This window comes from Protopterus annectens, chromosome 1.part0 (genome assembly GCF_019279795.1).
Source record: "Protopterus annectens isolate FY-2018-M chromosome 1.part0, PAN1.0, whole genome shotgun sequence".
In the NCBI taxonomy this organism is placed as follows: Eukaryota; Metazoa; Chordata; order Ceratodontiformes; family Protopteridae; genus Protopterus; species Protopterus annectens.
The window spans coordinates 676,948,612-676,972,575 of NC_056725.1; the positions used below are offsets into that span (position 1 = coordinate 676,948,612).

Sequence of the window (23,964 nt, forward strand, 5' to 3'; positions counted from 1 at the left end):
AAAAAACAAACTTATTTACAAAATTATAGCTAATCATGCATGCTGGCATACAAAATACTTCAGCCAGTCATGCTAGCACAGATACCAACATCTAATATACTCACACCTCCTTAACCCAGCTCAACTGTAACTTGGTCACATGGATGGGGAACAGGACATTCATCCCAGGTTTGGCACATGCAGCCTGTAAATGTTTCATCTCCCAAGCTCTTGTTTTTACTTATCATGGGTACAAAAGCTTGTCAGAGATTTGAGATGCATGGCTAGGCTTAAAATGGCCCATATGGTCATTAACCTAGTTCATAGGGGTGTACTAAGCTAATGGCCGTGGAGCCTTTACAAGCCTAGCCCATGAAAGTGCCCTGGCATCGTGCCGCCCAACGTTAGTTCCCAGTGCCTCTATCAAGTAGAGCCACTAAAGTGATTCCCAGGGTGAACTTTCTATTACCCATCCACTCATCAAGATTTCTCTTAAAGAGGGATGGCGAGGTGCTCTGCTTAACATGTACGGGAAGTCTATTCTAGAGCATGGGCAGTCTCTGGGTGAGGAACCTGTCCCTCCAGCATATTTGGTTGATTGTGGATCCCATTGATGTGGTAATTAGTGGGAACGGAGCTTTTACCAAAGAGGGTGACGACATTTTTTGGCATTAAGCTTAAGCCCATGGTTTCAACACCAGTCGTTGGTCTTAGTGAGGCCTTTCTGTAAGATGTTTGCATGACTTGAGTTAATAATGGCTCCCAGCTTGCAGTCGTCTGCAAACTTGGTTAGCCAGAGTCCTTTTGTGTTAGCCTGAACTTCTGAGAAGTAGATGCTGAACAGGAGAGGACCCAGGAGTGATCCCTGTGGGATTCCTCTCGTGACTGGTCATCAGTCTAACTTGGGAGTCTGCTACTTGCACTGTGTTCTGTGAGCCAGTTTGCAACCCACCTAGTGATATAGGGGTTGATACCTAGTTTGGCGAGTTTATCAATAATTCCCGAGTGAGGAATGGTATCAAAGGCCTTGGCCAGATCGAGGTAGGCTGTATGCACTGCCTTACCTTCATCCACAGCCCTGGTGACCGACTCAAAGAAGTCAACCAGGTTGAGCAGGCATGATCTCCCTTTCACAAAGCCAAATTGCATGGGGTCTAGAGTTTGGAGATTTCCTATATATTTGTTAATCGGGTCCATGATGATGCACTCCATAGCTTTACATATCAGACTCGTCAGGCTAATGGGACGATAATTCTCTGTTGTCGCTCCCCCTTTATGTACAGGGATGACTGCAGCAATGTGCCATTCGGCAGAGACAAAGCCTGAGGTGAGGCTGTGACTGAAGAGGGTACACAGATGTCGCTCCCCCTTTATGTACAGGGATGACTGCAGCAATGTGCCATTCGGCAGAGACAAAGCCTGAGGTGAGGCTGTGACTGAAGAGGGTACACAGATGTGGTGCCAGTTCACTTTGTAGTTCATGTAGAACACAGCCAGGGATATTATTGGGTCCCATGGAAGCTGTATTCTTGGCCTTGGACAATGCAACTTTAACCTGTGTTGCAGTAATGCTGGGTGCCTGGCATTCTTCGGGTATTGTGATTGGTCCTTTGGGGGGGGGGGGGAGTAAAGCTGGCACTGAATATGTCGGCCAGTAAGTTGGCAATATCTGTTGGCTCAGTATAGGAGGTACCATTGTGCAGTAAATCAGAGCAAATCTGGGTATTGTCGTGGAGGTTCTTGATATAACTATAGAAGGCTTTGTGATTGTTTTTAGTGTCTGCTGCAATTCTGCCTTCATAGCTGGCTTTAGAGGCTTTGATGAGGGATCTCAACTTTTTGATGAGGCTAATAAGGGAGTTTCCATCTTGGAACTTCACCTTTTTCTGCAACAGTTTCTTCCTTCTGTTGTATAGTTTATTAATGGCAGGGAACCGCCAGATTGGCTTTTTTTTTTTTTTTTGGAGGACAGCATCTTGGTTTTGTCGGGTATGGTTAGTTCCATGCATTTATGTACATGTTCGTACAGTGCATTGGTGTATGATTCAGCAGTCATGCAGCTATTCCATTGGCATGGGTGCCGTAAGTTAGCCACCTCTGTTTTTAGGAGTCCAAAGTCATCTTTGGAGAAGTTTTTCAAGGTGGTTAACTTTGCAGTGGGTGTAGGTGAGATGTGGCTTCCGTGGTGATTAGTTTATGGTCGGATCTGACCAGGGAGGGACTGACTATTGGTGTACAGCAACTGTCACCCATGTTAGTAATAACCATGTCAAGGATGTTGTTTCCTCTAGTGGGGGTCAGAATAAGCTGGTCCAGGGCATTGGAACTGATGAATTCCAGAAGCGTTGGGCCAGTGTATTGGTGCTTGAGCAGTTTTCCCAGTTGAAGGGGTAGTTGAAGTCTCCTAGTACGAGTGTGTTGGGCTGGACCTTGATAAGATTCGAGGGTGCTTAGAAATGTGGATTGAGTCTAGGGACATGGTTGGGGCCTACAGCAAGCTATGACCTGGATTGCCGTCTTACCCAATGTTAGTTGCACCTGAAGTATCTCAGATGCGTTGTGGTACTAGTCTGGAGGTGTGCATATCCTTTATGAATATGGAGACACCACTGCCTTTGGAGCTTCGGTCCATGTTTCGGGGCCGAAAGGTGTGGAATGAGTTATAGCCTGGTAGTGCAGGGTGCTTTCAGACGCTTTAAACCAGATCTCCATTACAGCACAAATCTTGATGTTCTCCACTGTGAGGACTGCTTTGAGTGATTTATTTATATCTGTTGCAGTGGCAATTTGATCTTTGGAACACCACCTAAAAAAAGCACTACAGGGGTGGCAAGAGTCCTAGCCAGTACCCAGAAACCCAGGGATGACAGATGTAGGCCATCATGTCATCCCAAGCAGGCAAATACTGGATCTCCTTAGAATGACACCAGAAACTTAGCCAATTGTTGAAATCAATCATTTTTTGTTTGTACTGCGGTATCATTCTGGGTGACAGTAGGATACTGCTCAGGGCTAGTGTCATACCTGCCTGGGCCACATAATCTGAGAGCTCCACCATGTCTCTTTTCATGTAGTCCAGGGAGGTGCGTCTCAGGTAATTCACACCCACATGGGCAATGACAGAGTCATACTTGTACTTGTTGTGGAGTGACAAGAGTGCGTGTGTTATGTGTCTGATTCTGGCACCTAATAGACAGCTGACTGTAACCTTCTCCTTATTCAACCTAGTGAGTGGGACATCTGTGTGCCTCACTACTGAGTCAATTATGATTAGTGTATTGGGCAAGGTGTTTAGCCGTAGGGGCTTAAGTTAAGGGGCACACTGTGGAAGTGAGCTATGTGTCATGTGGTTTGTGCTGTGTTGTGGTGGTTGAGTACATTTCTGTCTTGGAGGTCTCTGTTGTTTGGGTAAGTTTCTATTGACAACCTCAGTGAAGGAGGGTGTGTGGTTTGTGTTTTTATGTGACAACTGTGATAGTGGGTGTTCTGGAGGGATGTGTGTTCCATGTGGTGTGGTGCAGGTGTTGACCTTCTTCTCTTGACCAGCTAGTCCGGTCTTGGCTGGAGAGTACATAGCTTCCAATTTGGTGGTACAAGTGCATCTCTCGCAAGTCTGAGTGTTGGGAAGTAAGAGGAGAGGGCTGTCTGTGTACATGACACAGTTACTACACTGCCTCAGAATGCTCAAGTGCACCATGTTAAGAGAAAGCACAGTGAACTGCCCTTTAATCATGCCAGGAGGGACAGTCATAACTACTATGTACTGGAGCTATTTCCGTGAAGAACGATTAGTGCTGATGGCACTTTAGGTGTGCTACAAAAACCTGTTAAAGTGCAAAGCGATTAGGCTATCAAGTGCAAGAGAGAAAGAACTAGCAAGATCTAAAGGAAAACTGAAGAGCAGACTTTCTGGCACAAGTAATAGTTTACCTCAGCTTGGCACCGCTGAGCAGAGCTTAAACAAGTGCAAACATGGCCTTTTAAACCAGAAAGTTGAAAGGGATGGAAAAACTGCCCAAATGGCCAATAAACTACAATTTCTGGGCCAGAAACCACTCCTCTTATGGTAGCTAGGCTACCTAGTGCTTACCACTCCCCACTACCTCTGATAGGCTACCTAGTGCTTACCACTCCCCACTACCTCTGATAAGCTAGAAGGCTTCCCTCCAACAAAGAAAGGCTTGGGGGGTCAGAAGCTTACAAACAGTCCTGGATACAGCAAATCTGCATCTGGACTAAGCTAGTTACAGGAAAGGTAGGAAACAAGCTTCGAAAAGCAGCTAAAACAGCAGTAAAAATTCAAATGCAGTGCAAGCTAGCACAATTGAGTGCATAGCAATATTAAAGCAAATACAGTTTAAATAAATGCAATTAAATTAAAAAATGACTAAAAACAAGTGCAGAAAGCAATAAATTAGGAAAAAATCAAAATGGATGCACTCAAGAGTATCAGAAAACAATGCCAACAAATATACAAATAATTCAGCCAAGCAAACAGTGCAGAACTCTGAACAGTTAAAAAGTGCCAAAAATATACTTATCAGCACTATATTTCCAGGATTGCTTGAGAAGCACACTCAGAACACAAGAAGATTCTAGCAAAGTATTTATTTATTTATTTTTTTTAATAAAGTGGAAAGGGAGAAAGGAGGAACAGAAAATAATTCAAGGTTAAGAAACTAAGTGGGTTGGCCTTCTCAAAAGTAGTAAACACCTATGGACCTATAAAGGTCCTCAGAAAATGTCAATGGCTGCTGATAAGGATCAGATAATTTAAACTGAAAGCAGTTCCGATAAGGAAAATAATAGTAAAAGACTCTTCCAGAAATCCAGTGATTAAGACAATCCAATCAATCAGATAATAAACAGTGCACAAGTTATAAGGTCTAGCAAACCAGTGACTTTCTGAAAGATGATGTTCCTCAAAGAAGCAACTAAGCAAGTCACAGACCTGCGAACTATAATTGGTTATGTTTGTAGTGGATGGGCAAAGTAAATGGGTACGTACAATTCACCTTTGTACAAATACTGGAGTGTGCTCTTATGTCAGATAATTTGGGTCTCTTCCACCAGGAATAAGTGTGGTACCAATTTCATTAGGAGCAGATGTCTTGTAACAACTCCAAGGAGGACATCAGCAGCGAGAAAGAGAGAGAGAGAGAGAGACAGAGAGAGCGAGAGAGAGAGAGACAGAGAAAAGGTTTGTCTGGTGGCCAAATATCAATGCAGATACAACCAAAATTGTTTGTGTGTCAGTTCTATAGTGAACACAACTTGACTCAAAGAAGACAATCCTTCACTGACTCTACTGCCAGAAGTGCTATGACAAAGAACAAAAGACTTATGTAAACATAATGGGAAAAATGACCAGGTAGAAGTGGAGTATTTGCCAACAATAACCAGTCAACAAATCGTGTCTCCATTTAAGGCAATGTTTTTCAAATAAGGAATTCCTGTAAAACGTGTCACTTAGAATGATACTCAATGTCCATGAGGTTTCAGAAGTCTGTAAAGAAGTATGGGTTTATCCATGAAGATTTAATGTTGCAATACCCACAAGCAAAATTTACTGAAGAGAGATGCACACAACTGAGAAAATCCTTAACCAGTATGATCCACAATTAGCACGAATGTCCTACAGAATAACGGCACATAACAAGCAGATTGAGTTCAATTAAGGTTGGGCATATTTGAACTAATATTCCAAATGCTTGCAACAAAGTTGTTGCCAAAGACTATTCCACAGTATTTTTAGAGTTTTGGTTATGTGCACTGTTACCATTCCAACGTTTTCTTACAAAAACTATTCCACAGAAGACCATCGAACAAAATGACCGAAGGACAAAATCTGCATGCAAATATATTTAAGACAAAGGATATTCAATGAACCCATGTGAGACAGTCCAAGTCAAATTAGACAGACAGAAGACACGGGAGACAATTATGACTGTTAAAAAAAATCTGCAAAACCAAAAATAGTATGTGGACCAAACCAAGATGGATCAGCAAGAAGTAGAAATGGGAAACACATTCAGGCCATTCCTGAGATGTCTGAACTGAACAGACAATTGTTAAAACAATCAGATGAGCAACTGCCATAAACAAGAGAATATTAGTGTCATCTGATCTGATGACCAATCACATATTGTACCTGAAAGAAATTAAACATTGACTTGTCATAAAAACAAACCTCTAATGTCCACAGCCTATAAAAGTAAGTATACGAGATCAAAGAATAAGGTTTCCAAGTAAGGTATCAAAACCTTACTGGTCTCAGGAACAAATAAGTAATAAAATGACTGCTAATAAGAAAAGATATTTAGAAACTGCAAAAGCCTACATATTTTCATTGTTCGTGAGAAACAAACTTTTAAAGTAAAACCAAATCCTTTTGATACTTTTCATTTTAAATACACGTTATATGTGCATGCAAATATTACAACACATAAATAGGCATAAGGTTATTAAACTCAAATAAGAATGTCATTCTCTTCTCAAAGGAAGGAAAATGAGGCATTGCCAAACCACTGCTGTTACGGTCTGACTGCATTTTTTTCCTTCATTATTTATTTATTCATTCATTCATTCATTCATTCATTTACTTCTTTAGTTAATCAAGTAACTTAACTGATCCTAAACACTAAAGATGTTTCCAGGCATGACCCAAGACAAATGGCAACAATAAACATAGCAGCATATACGTGAACAATGGTGGTAAAGCAGATACACATGCAGTTATTACCTTAATTCGACACACACAGTCGTTATCTCAACATTTAATTTACCCTAAAAGAATAGACTGCCATAATAAATCTGAACAGTACAAACAATGAGAAATATAGCAACAAGTAATCATGTTGATGATGAATAAGTTGAAGACAATGACGAAGAAACAATTCAGGGTATGGTCCAATGGGGCTATGGAGGCCCTCCAACACTGCTTTAAAAGAACCAACTGGGATATGTTCAAGGAGGCAGCCACAGTGAATCAGCATCTGAACACTGACGAATATACTGAGGTAGTGCTGGCATACCCCATCAACACAGTTTGAAATGTAACAAATACCAAGAGTATCACTATTAGAGCTAACCAGAAGCCATGGCTCACCCCTAAGGTGTATGAGCTTCTGAAGGAGAGAAACACAGCTTACAGGGCTAAGGACAAAGCAGCCGTAAGTATTCCAAGAGGTAATCTGAGGAGGGGTATAAAGGAGGCTAAGAGGGAGTATGGCAGAAAGGTACAGAGCCACTTTGAAGCCATGAATGATATAATGAGACTATAGGTAAGGCATACAGGAGATCAAAGACTACAAAAATAAGGTCAGCACAGTGTGAGGATAGCATCAAATTCCTATATAGTTTGAACATCTTATTTGGTAGATTTGAGGAAAGAAACAGGTTGGCACTAAAGCTACCCACTGATGAGAAGGATGCAATACTCAGCCTCAGCACAGAGGAGGTAAGAAGACAGCTAAGGAGAGTGAACCCCAGGAAGACTGCTGGCCCAGACAACATACTGGGCAAGGTGTTAAAAGGCTGTGCTGATCAACTATGCACAGTGCTCAAGAAAATATTTAACACCTCTCTTGCCATAGCAAAAGTACCCTCATGCTAAAAGGAAACTTAACATCATACCTCTACCCAAGAAAACCACTCCTCCAGCCCAAACAACTACAGACCAGTTGCTCTGCCATCCACTGTTATGAGATGATTTGACTGGCTAATCAAAAAGCATCTTTCGTCATGCCTACCTCCTGATTTTGACCCTCTGCAGTTTGCGTACAGTGCTAACCGTTCCATGGCTGATACCACATCAGTAGCACTACACATCTCCCTTGAGCATTTACAGGGCAAAGACAACTATTTGAGGATGCTGTTCATAGACTTCAGCTCTGCATTTAATATGGTGATACCAATAAAACTAGTACGAAAAACTGGCACGTTTAGGAATTAGTAAAACATCTCTGTAACTGGATCTTCAACTTTCTGAGAGACCACAGAGGGTGTGTTCATGTAAGAACACATCAAAATGCATCACAATTAACACCAGGGTTCCATAGGGATGTGTTCTCAGCCCACCATCCTGACCCACAACTGTTATGCTAAGCACAAGTCCAACCACATCATCAAGTTTGCTGATGACACCACAGTCGTGGGGCTCATTACATAGGAGGATAAAAGGGCATACAGGGAGAAGGTGGCACCTCTGGCCAGTTGGTGCAAGGGGAACAACCTTGACCTGAATGTAAGCAAGACCAAAAATATCATCATCGACTTCAGGATAAGGAGAACAAACCACGAAGTGGTCAGGATCAATGGCGAGAGTGTGGAGAGCGTTGAGAGTACAAAATTCCTGGGTGTACATATATCAGAGGATCTCTCGTGGTCAGGAAATACCAGCCAACTGGTCAAGAAAGCACACCAATGCCTCCACCTTTTAAGAAGGCTGAAAAAAGCTAAGTTTCCTCCTCATATTCTCTCCACCTTCTATAGAGGTGCAACAGACAGCATCCTCACCTGCAACTTCACAGTGTGGTTTGGAAGCTGTAATATTACAGAAGAGAAGGTGCTACAAAGAGTGGTGAGGGTTGCAGAGAAAGTAACAAGTTCCAGTCTTCCATCAATACATCTTTATAGCTTCATAGCTGTGTACTAGGCTAATGGCCCTGGAGTCTTTACAAGCCTAGCCCATATAAGTGCCCTGGCATTGTGCCACCCATCGTCAGTTCCCAGTGCCTCTATCAAGTAGAGCCACTGGAGTGATCCCCATGGATTTCTATTTCCCATCCACTCATCAAGATTTCTCTTGAAGATGGCTAGTGAGGCACTCTGCTTGACATGTATGGGAAGTTGATAACAGAGCATGAGCAGTCTCTGGGTTATGTACCTGCCCTCCAGCATGTTCTGTTGATTGTGGTAATGAGGTTGAGGTCTCTGGAATGTGTGGTGCTGAGGGATTGGGACTTCTTTAGATGTAGCATTTCTAACAGAGCTGGGTCAGACATGGCTTTGAAAGTCAAGCAGAGATCGCCTCTTAGTAGTTGATACAAGACAGAATAGCTGGAGTTTTGTCTGTCATGTAAGACATGTGTTTAAGGGCTATGATCCTCTTTGTGAGGTAGCTTTTTTGTCCTCTCTAGTTGTTGCAGGTGTCTAATGAGGTACATGCCAAATGGGGCATTATACTCTATGCCTCGTCCAATGAGGGAAGAGTAGAGAGAAATGATGATGTCTTTCTTCCTGGATGCAAAACCCATGGTAATGATGTGCCACACAAAAGGAATTTCTGACCACAGTGGTAATGTAGTGGTTGAAGGAGAGGTTGCTGTCAACCTGTGTCCCCAGATCTCTTATAACACCTTCAGTGTTCTTTGGGCTCCCATTGATGTAGTAATTAGTGGGAACAGAGTTTTTCCCAAAGGGGATGACAAACACATTTTTTGGCATTAAGCTTAAGGCCATGGTTTTGACACCAGTCATTGGTCTCAGTGAGGCCTTTCTGTAGGATGTGTGCATCATTTGGGGAGTTAATGGTGCCCAGCTTGCAGTCATCTGCAAATTCGGTCAGCCAGTGTCCCTCCGTGTTGGCCTGGACTTCTGAGAAGTAGATGCTAAACAGGCGAGGACCCAGAAGCATCCGAAAGGCCACCAAAATAATACAGGACAACATGCATCCTACACATGGACTGTTTAAACATCTGGAATCAGGAAGGATCCACTGCAGGACTGCGACATTCAGTAAGTTTCCACCCTACAGTGATCAGACGTCTGAACTCGGGCACTAGTCCCAGGGGTCTGGACACACATAAGTCCATTTTTATTTATATGTGCACTATAGTGCAATATTTATTATAACCATATTTAACTCACTCAAGTGCATTATTAGACAAATAACTTTGGCATTTCAAAAGCTGTTTTGTTTTACTTTAAATTGGGTAGTTAATTAACTCGGGGGGGGGGTGTATGCTTTTCATGGGTCCACGAAATACTGAAATCCCAAATTTCAGTATTTCGAACTTACAAAGTCGAATACTCACATTTTCGAAACCAGCAGAAGCGTGAAATTCAAAATACCGAAGTACCAATATTTCGAACTTCTGCTTCCGGTGGTACGGAATGAGGATGTTTGGTAAGTTTGTGTGTGTTAGTATGTTGGTTAGGGGTTTAGTGTTTGAGGGACTGTAAGATGTGCGTGTGCGCTTCGTTTGTGTTACTGTTTGCGCAATCTTGGAGTCAGTGGGGCTTGCCCCCCCCCCTGCTTATATGTAGTTTAGATTAGTTTGATTGGGGGGGGGGTTGTGTGTAGCACGAGTACGGGATTTTGAATTTCGCGGTTGTGCGTTTTCCAGTTTGTGAATTTTGGTTGGGTTTTCGGCTTTTTTGGAATACTGAAACTCGGGATTTCAGTATTTCGAAATTACAAAGTGGACACGCTTTTCATATATGAGTGTTGATAAATGTCTCTGCTCTTTTTTGCATGTATTGGGAGTAGTATTACATTTGTTAGTTATGTTTACTCCTTTACTTGTGTGTGTTGTTTCGCTTTCCTGTGTAATCCCAAGAATTGTGCGGATGCACGAAATTTCATTGAGGCAGGCTACACGTGCATAGTTCTAAATGACAACAAAGTTTAGTTTGACTTTGATGGATTCCAATTATCCCCAGCATACACCGTAATAAAACAAATGTTTACATTTTTTAAATTATGATGTACTGTATGTACCAGTGCTAAGCTAAATGCGATCCTGACAAGACCTGACTTTTTCAGTGCATTTATACTGGTACAGAATATAAATGCAACAAACTATTACACATTAATTCTGGTTCCCTAATAAATATCTGATGTATAAAGAACGCAGCATGACAATATGCAAGGGAGTCTTCTTCCACCTTTCTCAAAGAAATTACTACGGCATGACACTTGACAACGATCTTCAGAGGGAACATAACCACCACTAAGAAAAATCCTGCCGGAAAACTGAATGGTCAAAGTGGGCAAAACCCCTAACGTTATGACTAATTTACTGCCGAAATAAGACCTCTTAAAAATATTAAATTACTTCACTTCTCAATGAAACTTGTCTCTTTTGCCAAACATTTCAAAGTTAACCATCTTTCAGAGTCTACTAACATTTTCTCCAAACTGATTCAAAACAAATAAACCTGAAGCAATTTGTTAGAACTAAGAACACATTTTAGTATTCGTTTCAGCAATATTGCCTTCTCGGTACTCTGCCCAATGTTTCGTCTACTTATTCTACTTATTGACCAGCCAGGTGGACTGGTCCTGGTGGGATATTTTCAGCCACGACCCTGCTGCAGGAGCACATCGAATTACAAAGTTAACACAATACTCAAGTACACACAAAGAATAACATTTTACACAATTACATACCAATACCTCCGAAATGTAACAAGATTTCAAGTACCTGTGCGCATCCTCCCTCTGCGCCTGAGTTTGGATAGTGGGAGCCATTCTCCTCCAGACGCCCTGACCACTTGAACTGCAAGTGCTATAATCTCCAACGCACTAACAACAAACAACAGTGGACGATTTTCTCAAACTCCTAGACGCTACCCTATATAGGTGGGCACACTTTTCTTAACACAGACAGTAAACCTAACCACCCGAAATCGCCCCCACTTTTCGTTATAAATTAACTTGCTAATATAATAAGACAAATGACTGTACAACCTCCTGTCCACAACTGTAAATAGGTAGCAGAACTCTGCTAGTTCGACTACTCAAAGTGGCTGCCCACCACAGTGCCTGTATTTTAGAACGCATGTTAAATGGCTTGTAACGTGAAAAAAGTTGCGTCTTTTCATTGATACATTTGAGAATACTTGCACGAGGCAAGCAGTTTAGGGATGCATTTTTTCTAAATTATTATTTGCACAGAATGTGGCGTTTGTTTAACCTACGACTGTAATCATGGAATGGAGCATTCTGGGAATCTGAGTTTAGCATGCTTAGCTTTTGTCAGACTGGGTCTTAATACAGACTGCCTCAAAGAAGGAAATTAGTTTAATTTTAAGCATTGGTAAAATGTTATTAAGTAAACTGTGCAGTGTATTTAGAGATTTGTAAACCCCTACGTCATACTTCAGGCTCTTAACAAATCTGCGATAAGACTCAGCAGAATCGAGGACACTTTTCAAATACTGATACTATTAATTTAAGATATTGACAAAATAACTGAATGTGAATTAATGTACGTTTTCTGAAGTAAAACAGTCTATAACTCTAATTGTTGTTATTATTTGTTTAGTATAATTCAACATTTTTTTCTCCAAAAGTCATCAATTTTAGAAAGGACAGAACTAACATTTGAGTCAAAATCAGGGCCAGTTGATAGATATGCCCCAAATATGCATTATTATTTGTGCTAATCATTGCGCAAGGCGCATTTGTCAGAGGTTTATGTGTATGAGCATACGTGATGGTAAATTAAAAGGCCAAACAAATGACGTAGAGGAAATGTTAATAGTCGCGTAAATTACGTAAGGAAATTAAATAGGTTTTAGTATGGCGGCTCCTATGGCTATGGCACAACAGCAACCCCCGCAGCAGCAGCCACATGTGTCGGCTCAACAGCAGCAGTCTCAACTTCAGCAGTCACAGGGGAATCAACAACAACAGCAACAAGACTTTGACCCAGTGCATCGCTTTCGTCTCCTTATACCGCAACTGAAGGAGTGCCTGCAGGTGCCATTATTTATTTTGGTATCAAGGCTAAAGTAATACACTAAGCCATAATATTGCTGTTAACGAAGTAGTAATGTAACCTTTGTTTATGTGTAGAAATGTTCCATGTCAGAGCCGATTCCATGTAGAATGCATGCATTTAATTTTAGTAAATGGTGTTTTTCTGAGTGGTGTCTTTTCAACTAGCTAAACTAATGCAGCTGTTATATGTATGAGAAAAGTGTTTATTAGCTGCCAACTTCATTGGTTAAGAATGTGGGACATAGCATACCTCTCAGCTGTCCAGATTTTTATCTTATATTTTTGGTTAGAGGGACCGAGCTAGTAAAGATGTGCAGCAGGTAGGGTGATAAAGGATAATGAGGGAAACATACTCACAAGCGAGGAGAGTGTGTTGAGCAGATGGAAAGAGTACTTTGAGGGGGTGATGAATGAAGAGAAAGGGAGAGAAGGTTGGATGATGTGCGGATAGTGAATCATGAAGTGCAGTGGATTAGCAAGGAGGAAGTAAGGATAGCTATGAAGAGGATGAAGAAAGGAAAGGCTGTTGGTCCAGATGACATACCTGTGGAAGCATGGAGGTGTTTAGGTGAAATGGCAGTGGAGTTTTTAACTAGATTGTTTAATGAAATCTTGGAAAGTGAGAGGATGCCTGAGGAATGGAGAAAGTGCCTTGGTACCGATTTTTAAGAATAAGGGTGATGTGTAGAGTTGTAGTAACTTCAGAGGGATTAAACTGATCAGTCACAGCATGAAGTTATGGGAAAGAGTAGTGGAAGCTAGGTTAAGAAGGGAGGTGATGATTAGTGATCAGCAGTGTGGTTTCATGCCAGGAAAGAGCACTACAGATGCGTTGTTTGCTCTGAGAATGCTGATGGAGAAGTACAGAGAAGGTCAGAAGGAGTTGCATTGTGTCTTTGTGGATTTAGAGAAAGCATATGACAGATTGCCTAGAGAGGAGTTGTGGTATTGTATGAGGAAGTCTGGAGTGTCAGAGAAGTATATGAGTGGTACAAGATATGTACTAGGGTAGTGTGACAGCGGTGAGGTCTGCGGTGGGAGTGACGGATGCGTTTAAGGTGGAGGTGGGATTACATCAAGGATCAGCTCTGAGCCCTTTCTTATTTGCAATGGTGACAGACGAGTTCAGACAGGAGTTCCCATGGACTGTGATGTTTGTAGATGACATTGTGATCTGTAGTGAGAGTAGGGAACAGGTGGAGGAGACCCTGGAGAGGTGGAGATATGCTCTAGAGAGAAGAGGAATAAAGGTCAGCAGGACTAAGATAGAATCTATGTGTGTGAATGAGAGGAATGGTGAGGATGCAGGCAGTAGAGGTGGCGAAGGTGAATGAGTTTAAGTACTTGGGATCAACAGTTCAGAGTAATGGTGAGTGTGGAAGAGAGGTGAAGAAGAGAGTACAGGCAGGATGGAGTGGGTGGAGAAGAGTGTCAGGAGTAATTTGTGACAGACAAGTACCAGTAAGAGTGAAAGGGAAGGTCTGCAAGAGGGTAGTGAGACCAGCTATGTTATACGGGTTGGAGACAGTGGCATTGACAAAAAGGCAGGAGTCAGAGCTTGACATGGCAGAGTTGAAGATGTTAAGATTTGCACTGGGTGTGACGAGGATGGACAGGATTAGAAATAAGTATATTAGAGGGTCAACCCAGGTTGGAAGGTTTGGAGACAAAGCCAGAGAGGCAAGATTACGTTGGTTTGGACATGTGCTGAGGAGGGATGCAGACTATATTGGGAAAAAGATGCTAAGGCTGAAGCTGCCAGGTAACAGGAAAAGAGGAAGGCCTAAGATAAGGTTTATGGATGTGGTGAGAGAGGATATGCAGGTGGTTGGTGTGACAGAGCAAGATGCAGAGGACAGGCGGAAATGGAAACAGTTGATCTGCTGTGGCGACCCCTAACAGGAGCAGCCGAAAGAAGATTTTTGGTCTGTTCCTCATAAAATTTGTGGTTTTCTGACAGATCACTGCGGATTGAAATCACAATCGCAAGCTAGTACGTCTGGCACTGAGAAAGTTGTTTGCACAAACACCGCACCTCTCCCACCACCCACCCCTGTACAGTATGTTCCCACATATGTGGAAGTTCTCAACAAAAGCATACCTAAACAAAAGAGATGTCTGAGCCAAAGAGAGCATCTGGGAAACCGAAAAAAAAAATTAAGCTTGTTTCCTGCCTTTCCTGTTAAGTGGTATAGACTATTTGTAGGCTTCTGAGCCTCCAAGCCCTTCTGTGTTGGAGGGAAACCTTCTAGCTTAGTTTTTTTTTTCTTATAACTAGCCAGTTTTCTAGTTTCAGCACTCAAATCTGTTTCTTTGATCTCAGCACTTGTTCAGAAAAAAAAAATTCATCTGCTTTTACTGTACTTGTGTTTCTACCTACTTTATTTTACTTTTGCATCATCTTAAAGGTATTCACTTGTATTTATTACTGCTTGGTGTAACTCATTCTAAGCCTTTTGGTTTAAACACTTGGGCTTCGGACCAGTTGTTTTGCACTGAAAGAGTTTGTGGTCTGCACTGTAGTGGCAGAACAGGTAGCTTACATCCTTCTAGGTTGGGAACTGCTGATTGAGGGCTCAGTGTCTGTTATTCTAAAAGTGTATTAATTCTGATTTAAGCACTTGGGCTTTCAGGTCAGTTACTTTACATTAAGAGGGTTCGTGGTCTGCACTCTTGTGGGAGGAGAGGCTGGACTCTGCCCTTCTGAGCTGGGAATTTCTGGTTAAAGGCTTATAGTGCATGCATATTGAACTGCTTCTTACTGAAGTTGGTGTGCCTTGTTTGCTGTGGCATAGACTGGATTTGGGCCTGCTGGATCTAGCTTTGTTTGTGTAACTTGAGCACTAATCCAGGCATTCTCTAAAGTATTCAATTGTATTTATTACTGCTTGGTAGTAACTTGATTAAAGTGTAGCTATCATTCTAAGTCTTTTGGATTAAGCACTTGGGCTTCAGACCAGTTGTTTTACATTAGGAAGGTTTGTGGCATGCACTGTGGTGGCGGGACAGGTAGCTTTCATCCTTCTAAGTTGGGAACTGCTGATTGAGAGCCCAGTGTCTGTTATTCTTAAAGTGTATTAGTTCTGGTTTAAGCACTTGGGCTTCAGGCCAGTTATTTTACATTAAGAAGGTTTGTGGTCTGCACTATTGTGGGAGAAGAGGCTGGACTCTGCCCTTCTGAGCTGGGAATTTCTGGTTAAAGGTTTATAGTGCCTGAATATTTGAACTGTATCTTACTGAAATTGGTACACCTTGTTTGCTGTAGCATAGACTAGATCCAGGCCTGCTGAATCTAGCTTTGTTTAAATGCTTGTTGTTTGTTTTCTTATTTCCCTGGAACGTTAATTCCACCTAATACGCGGCTTCTCAGCGCTTCTGTGGATCACCAGTGATATCTGCATTGCTTACTGTACTTATTTCCTTGTTTCACTTGAAAGAAAGTTACTGTTTGTCGTTTTTGCATTTAAGTTACCTGTAACACATTGCACTTAAGTTACCTGGCACTTGCTCGCTAAAGCAATTATATAAGTCGGCACTAAAAATTAAAAGCACTGCACCCTCACTCCCCACTGGCCCTTGTTTTCAATTATTAAGGAATTCCCAATATTATTCTAGCATGTCCAAAGGTCAGTTGTCAATCTCCTTTCTGGTCCAGCTGGTGAATCTGGGAATCTTGAGGCAATGTTACAACTGCCTCATGTACACAGACAACCCTCTCCTCCTCCCAACAAATTCCAACACATATGAGAGATGCAACCATATAGCCAAACTGGAGGCTAAGCTCTCTCAACTCAGTACTGGCATAACCAGTCAGGAGGAGAAGGAAACCACACTCACTACAATTCCAGTCTCACATAGACCTACCACGACAGCAAACCAAACACGTAATCACACAAAAACATACTCGGAGGCTCTAAATAAAGATCTGCCTAAGCAGCAGAGACCTCCAAAGCAGACACCCAAGCAACCGCTACCCCAAAACAAAACACGTGCAACACATCTCACAAAGCCAGTGTGCCGAACAGTCACAGCCCTCAAGACTAAACAACACACCTGATACACTTGTAATAGGTGATTCTATCGTCAGGCACACTGACGTCCTGCTCACCAGGCTGAACAAGGAGAGGGTCACGGTGAGCAGCCTGTCGGGCGCTAGGATCCACCACATAACACAAGCACTCGGGTCACTCCAAGGCAAGTACAAATATGACTGTCATTGTCCATGCTGGTGTGAATGACCTGAGACGTACCTCCCTGGACTACATGAAAAGAGACATAGAGGAGCTCTCTGAGCATGTAGCCCAGGCCGGTATGACCCTGACCTTGAGTAGCATCTTACCCTCACCAAGAATGCCACAATATGAAGACAAGATGATCAATTTCAACAATTGGCTTAAGTACTGGTGTCATTCAAAGGGGATCCAATGCCTGTCAGCCTGGGATGATATGTTCGACAAGCCACGATGCTTCACTAGGGATGGCTTGCACCTGTCACCCCTGGGCTTTTGGATATTGGCAAAGGCTCTTGCTACCCCCATAGTGCCTTTTTTAGGCAAGGCTCAAAAGACAAACCCACCTCCATAGGTATCACAAGGGATAAGAAACTGAGTAATGCTACTCAACGCCAGAAGTCTAAACCTCAAGATGCATGCACTCGAAACTCTCCTTAGCATGGAGAACATCGATATCTGTGCAGTAACAGAAACCTGGTTCAGGGCTCCCGAGAGCACCCTAGCACCGTGCTTTTCGGCCCCAAAACTTGGACCGAACCACAAAAGGAGGGGGAGTATCGATATTCATCAAAGATACCCATACCTCCAGGTTGGTGGCAAAGCACGAAGCATCGGTGACTATCCATGTGCAACTAACAGTGGGTAAAACTGCTTTCCAGTTTATAGCCTGCTACAGACCACCCTCCCAAACCCAGGAACCCCACTCGGCCTTTCTGAGAACACTGGAAAATATGAAGGTCTCTCCAAACACCATTATATTGGGTGACTTCAACTACCCAAACATAGACTGGGAGCATTACTCTAGCTCCAACACCCTAACCCAAAGGTTCCTAGAATTTATAAACTCAAATGCTATGGAACAACTTGTTACCACTCCCACAAGAGGGGAAAACATACTGGACCTGATAATCACCAGCATGGGGACTCTATGCTCCACACCAGAAGTGTATCCCTCACTGGTAAGATCAGACCATAAACTAATCTCACTGGATATTCACATCCCGACCCCACCCCCTGCCCAGAAAACCACAGTGAAAAACTTCTCTAAAGCAAATTTCACACTCCTCAAAACTGAGGTGGAATCCTTCAAAGCCCCCGGGCCTGTGGAAAATACGGCCCAGACTGCAGAATCCTTTATAAACGCATTCTGTGAACACCTTCAGGAATGCATGGATCATCCGATCCCAAATAAAACCAAGACCCAATCCTCCAAAGGCAGACGTCCTGTCTGGTGGACCCCAGCCATAAACAAACTATACAATAGAAGGAGGAAGCTACTAAATGATAGAGCAAAATCACAAAAAGGGAAGGCATCACTGATCAGTATTAGCAAAAAACTAAGGGCACTCATAAAATTGTCTAAGGCCAGCTTTGAGAGAAAAATTGCACAGGACACTAAGAATAATCACAAGGCTTTCTTTAGTTATGTTATGAACCTGGGTGGTAATTCCCAGATATGCTCAGAATTAGTCCAAAATGACAAAAAATACACTGAATCCACAGACATTGCCAACATCCTAGCTGACAGGTTCAGCGCAAACTCCCCCCCACCCCCACCAAAAGGGCAAATATCTATCCCAGCAGAGTGCTGCCCCCCTGACATCTCAGATGCTCAGGTAAGAGCAGTCCTCTCCAAAGCAAAAAACACAGCATCAATGGGATCAGACGGTGTCCCGGGCTGCGTCCTACATGAACTCCAAGAAGAGCTAAACCCAAACATAAAACTACTGTTCAGTCTCAGCTTTACTACAGGATATGTGCCCAAAGAGTGGCGTACAGCAACAGTGGTCCCTCTCCATAAAGGTGGTGCCTCAACGGATCCTGGAAACTATCGCCCCATAAGCCTGACTAGCTTGGTCTGCAAAGCTATGGAAAGGATCATCATGGACGTCATAAATAAAGATATTGGGGACCTACAGACACTGGATCCTACCCAGTTCGGCTTTGTTAAGGGCAGATCCTGCGTCTTAAACCTGGTTGATTTCTTTGAAACAGTCACCAAGGCCATTGACGAGGGGAAGGTGGTCCACACAGCCTACCTGGACCTCGCAAAAGCCTTTGATACAATACCCCACTCGGGCATTATAGATAAGCTCACCTGCTTAAATATAAACCCCTATGTCACTAGATGGATTGCAAACTGGCTCAAGGACAGAACCCACATGGTTAGAATAGCTGGAGCTATGTCAGACTCCAAACCAGTTACAAGTGGTGTCCCACAAGGCTCAGTCCTGGGACCTCTCTTGTTCGGTATATATTTCTCGGAGGTACAGGCCAACACGGAAGGACTGTGGCTGACCAAGTTCGCAGATGACTGCAAACTGGGCGCCATAATCGACTCTCCAGCCGACACAAGCATCCTCCAAAAGGGCCTCATAGAAACAGACAACTGGTGCCAGAGCCATGGCTTCAAGCTAAATTCCAAAAAGTGTATAGTCATCCCCTTTGGCAAAAACAAAGTGGCCACAAATTACCACATAGGTGGTAATCCATTAAGTACAGAAGAAGTAATTGGGGACCTGGGGACCCAAGTTGATAGCAATCTCTCATTTGACAACCACGTGGCCAAAGTGGTTAGAAAAACATTTTATATAGCCCACCTAATCATGAAGGGATTCGCATCTAGATCAGGGGACGTCATCGTGCCTCTTTACTCATCCCTCATCAGGCCCATAATTGAGTACAATGTCCCTTTTGGGATGTACCTTACCAGACACCTGCAGCAACTGGAAAGACCCCAAAAGTACCTCACCAAGAGGATCAAAGGGCTCAAACAGATGCCATATGCTGCCCGGTTAAAGAAACTCCAGCTCTACTCAGTGGCATACCGCCTGTTCAGAGGCGATCTGTGCCTGATGTGTAAAGCCATGTCCAACCCGGAATTAGTGGACATGCTGCACCTTAGAAAATCCAAATCCCATCGAGCTACGCGCTCGAGAGACTTGAACCTCAGCACTGAAATAAATAGGCCATGCTGGAGGACAGATTCATAACCCAGAGGCTCCCTTCACACTGGAATAAAATCCCAGTCCAGGTTAGGCAGAGTCCCTCATTGACTCTCTTCAAGAGGAATCTTGATGAGTGGATGGGAGATCGTAGGTTTACCTTGAGTATCACTTCTGTGTCACTGCTAGGCAGAGGCACAGTATACTAACCTCGAAAAAGAGCATAGCAAAATAAATTTAAAATGGATGTCGAAAGCCCAACACATTCTGGCTAGGCTTATAAATGCCCTAGGGCAGATAGCCTAATATGAACCTATGAAAGGCACACATGCATATCAGAACTCACTGCACCAAGGACCACACATAGTACAGATGTCTGTGTCTCACAGCCTGTAAGGGCCAGCCACAAACCCAACATACTAGTCATAGGAGACTCTGTCATAAGACACACTGATGTGCCTTACACCAGGCTAGACAAGAGGAAAGTCAGGGTATGTTTCTTGTCAAGTGCTAGAATCCACCATATCACTCACGCACTCCAGTCTGTCAGCAACAGGTACTCTGTCATAGTTCATGTTGGTGTGAATGACTTGAGACATACCTCTCTGGACTATGAGAAGAGAGACATGATTGATCTCACTGAATATGTGTCCCAGGCAGGTATGTCCCTAGCCTTAAGCAGCATCCTACCGTCACCCAGAATGATGCCTCAATACAGACAGAAAATGATTGACTTTAACAATTGGCTTAGTTTCTGGTGTCATTTCAAGGGGATCCAGTACCTGACAGCCTGACCGATCATGATGCTTTGCCAGAGATAGCCTTCATCTGTCTCCCTTGGGCTTCAGGCTTCTGGTAATGGCCCTTGCCTCCCACATAGTGCCTTTTTTTAGGCAAAATTACAAATGAGAAAAATTCTTCTAAACAAAATTTAAAGGTCATGCTGCTAAACGGTAGGAGTCTTAACATGAAACGGCACTCATTGCAAGCATTCCTTGCCCTGGAAGATGCTAGCACTTGTGCAGTCACTGAAACCTGGTTCAAATCCGTGGAGAGCACCCCAGCCTTTCCAGGTTACTTGTCCTACCATACTTTCAGCTCACAAACGGCGGGCTACAAAGCCAGAGGAGGTGTAGTTTCAATATGTATCAAAGATGTACACATCTCCAGGCTGGTCAAACAGTATGACGCACAGGAGACACTCCAGGTGCAGTTAACTGTTGATAAAACACCTGTTCAAATCATACCTAGCTACAGACCCCAACCATGACTCAGGAGCTCCATTCCACCTATTTGGACTTATTTGAATCCATCAAGATTCAAAGGTCTACCTGATCCTGGGTGACTTTAATTACCCAACCATGGAGTGGAAGACCTGTTCTAGCTCAAACACGAATGCCCAGAGATTCCTCGACTTCGTCAATGCCAGTGCATTGGATCAGCTGGTCAACACCCCCCACAAAAGGTGAAAATATCCTGGACTTGGTACTAACCAACATGAGTAGCACCCCCACAAAAGGTGAAAATATCCTGGACCTGGTACTAACCAACATGAGTAGCCACTGTAGCACCCCTACAGTGTCATCCTCCTTGGTAAGATCCAACCATAAAGCAATCACTTTCAAAGTTGTCCTCTCCCCTGACCCCCCCCCCCACCAGGGTCAAATAAAAAAAACTTTTCCAATGCTGACTACAACCTCCTGAGAGGAGGTATAAACAGCTTCACAGCCACCATCCTTCAGTTTGGAACAAGCACTAATGTCCAGGCATACACCTAAAAACTGTATGAGCACCTATATAGCTGCATGGACTTAGCAATACCTGACGGGACCAAATCATCTTCCTCAAGGAAGAGTAAACCTGTCTGGTGGACAGCAGCAATAAAAAGACTTTATAAAAATTGCTGTCCAGGACCAAGAAGGAGCAGGTGCCAAGTTTGGAAGCAAACTCTCCTTTGCACAAGCAGATAAGGTCACAGTAAACCTGTCTGGTGGACAGCAGCAATAAAAAGACTTTATAATAAAAGGAAAAAAAATTGCTGTCCAGGACCAAGAAGGAGCAGGTGCCAAGTTTGGAAGCAAACTCTCCTTTGCACAAGCAGATAAGGTCACTGGTGAAATTCTCTGAGGTGAACTTCAAGTCCAAGTTGGCCATATCCACGAAGGACAATCACAGGGCATTCTTTGCATATGTCTGCAAACTCAAAGGTAACTCCCAAATCTGCTCTGAGTTGGTGGTCAAGAATACCACATAATAAACGCCATCGATACACCAATTTGCTGGCAGCCAAGTTCAGTAAAAACTTCACCCCTCTGTCTCCCCATCAGTAAACCAGGACATCCCCAGCACCTGCCCCCCTCCCCTCATCACAAGGGAGCAGGTCATTAATGCCCTCTCAAAGGCAAAAAATACAGCCTCCATGGGACCTGACAACATCCCTGGCAGTGTCTTACATGTACTCAGGCAAGAGCACTCAGCACCACTAGGCACCCTATTCAACCAAAGCCTGTGCACCGGCTTTGTCCCAGCAGAATGGAGGACAGCCACTGTCATCCCTTTACATAAAGGTGGAACATCCACCGGCCCAGGCAGTTATAGCCCCGTCAGCCTAACTAGCTTGATTTGCAAGGCCATGGAACACATTATCATGAACCTCATAAACAAGGACATTGGCAACATCCAAATGCTTGATCCCACACAGTTTGGTTTTGTCAGAGGGAGATCATGGCTGTTAAACTTGGCTGCCTTCTTCAAAACAATCACCAAAGTCATGGATGAGAGGAAGACTGTGCACACCGCTTACTTTGACCTAGCCGAAGCCTTCAACACTAATCCCCACTCGGGCATAATAGATGAGCTCTCCCAGCCAGGCATCAACCGATATGTTACCAAATGGGTAGCTAACTGTTCACTGATAGAACTCACTCAGTCAAACTAGGGGAAGCCACCTCTAGTAGTAGACCCATAACAAGTGGCGTACCCCAAGGATCGGTCTTGGGGCCTCTACTGTTTGGGATATACTTTTCTGAGGTGCAAGCCAAAACTAGTGGTCTGTGGCTGACAAAGTTTGCAGATGACTGCAAGCTGGGCACTGTCATAAATTCCCCTAATGATGTGAAGATCCTCCAAAAGGGCCTTACCCAAACTAATGACTGGTGCCAGAAGCATGGCCTCAAACTGAATGCCAAGAAGTGCTAATAACAACATACTAAACACGCAATCAGTCGTGAGGGACTTTGGAACCTAGGTTGATAGCAGCCTGACTTTTGACCACAAAGTTGCCTCCGTTGTACAGCATACATGACCCACCTCATAAGTAAAGGTATTTCATCCAGGAACTAGGAGGTCATAACATCCCTGTACTCCTCCCTTATCAGACCCATTATATAGTGCACATGCAGCAGTTGGAAAGACCACAGAGGTTCCTGACCAAGAAAATCTAGGGTCTCACAACACCTCTCCTATACAGATAGGCTAGAAGCGCTGCCCCTCTACTCAGTCTTGTACAAGACTGCTCAGAGGTGTCCTGTGTCTTTGCATACAAGGCCATCTCAGACTCAGCCTTGATGGAGTTGCTGCATATCCGTAAGTCAAACTCCACTCCCGCACCCTGCACGCAAGGCCTCAAACTAGTCTGTGACTAGTTTAGTCCAGATACAGATTCTTACTTTTAGCACTTGAATTTGCTTATTCGTGATCAGCACTTGTTCAGAACTTGTAAGCACTAAATAACCTACTAATTACTACAGCACTCAACCTTCCTCATTACCTAGAGGAAAACAGTTTTGGTACTTACTTTCCTCACTTGCTTAGAGAAAAACAGCTCTTGTACTCACTTTCCTCACTTACCTAGAGGAAAATAGTTTTTTTATTCAGGCATGTCCAAGGGTTAGCTCCCAGTGTTCTCTCCTGTCTAACTGATGAATCTGGGCATCTTGGGGCAATGTAGAAATCGCCTCATGTACACAGACAACCCTCTCCTCCTACCAGCCAACACTACAACCTGTGAGAGATGCACTTATCTAGCCAAACTGGAGGTAAAGCTCTCTCCAATCAAGACTGAACTTTTGACAGTCAA

The 23,964-nt window shown here is 43.4% G+C and overlaps 2 protein-coding genes across 3 annotated transcripts in view; one reads left to right on the forward strand and one right to left on the reverse strand.

Annotated features, from left to right (window-relative positions):
• The window catches only part of PAF1 (PAF1 homolog, Paf1/RNA polymerase II complex component), a 712,617-nt gene extending 700,831 nt beyond the window's left edge, over positions 1-11,786 (reverse strand). The window contains exon 1 of the mRNA XM_044062107.1: positions 11,409-11,786. Coding sequence (XP_043918042.1) covers positions 11,409-11,455 — 47 coding nt within the window. The 5' untranslated portion in view covers positions 11,456-11,786. The remainder of the gene's footprint in view (positions 1-11,408) is intronic.
• Positions 11,787-12,417: 631 nt separating this feature from the next.
• Positions 12,418-23,964, forward strand: part of MED29 (mediator complex subunit 29) — a 239,683-nt gene continuing 228,136 nt past the window's right edge. For both annotated transcript variants that reach the window (XM_044062119.1, XM_044062127.1), the window contains exon 1: positions 12,418-12,688. In XM_044062119.1, the coding sequence (XP_043918054.1) occupies positions 12,509-12,688 (180 nt within the window). In that variant the 5' untranslated portion in view covers positions 12,418-12,508. The remainder of the gene's footprint in view (positions 12,689-23,964) is intronic.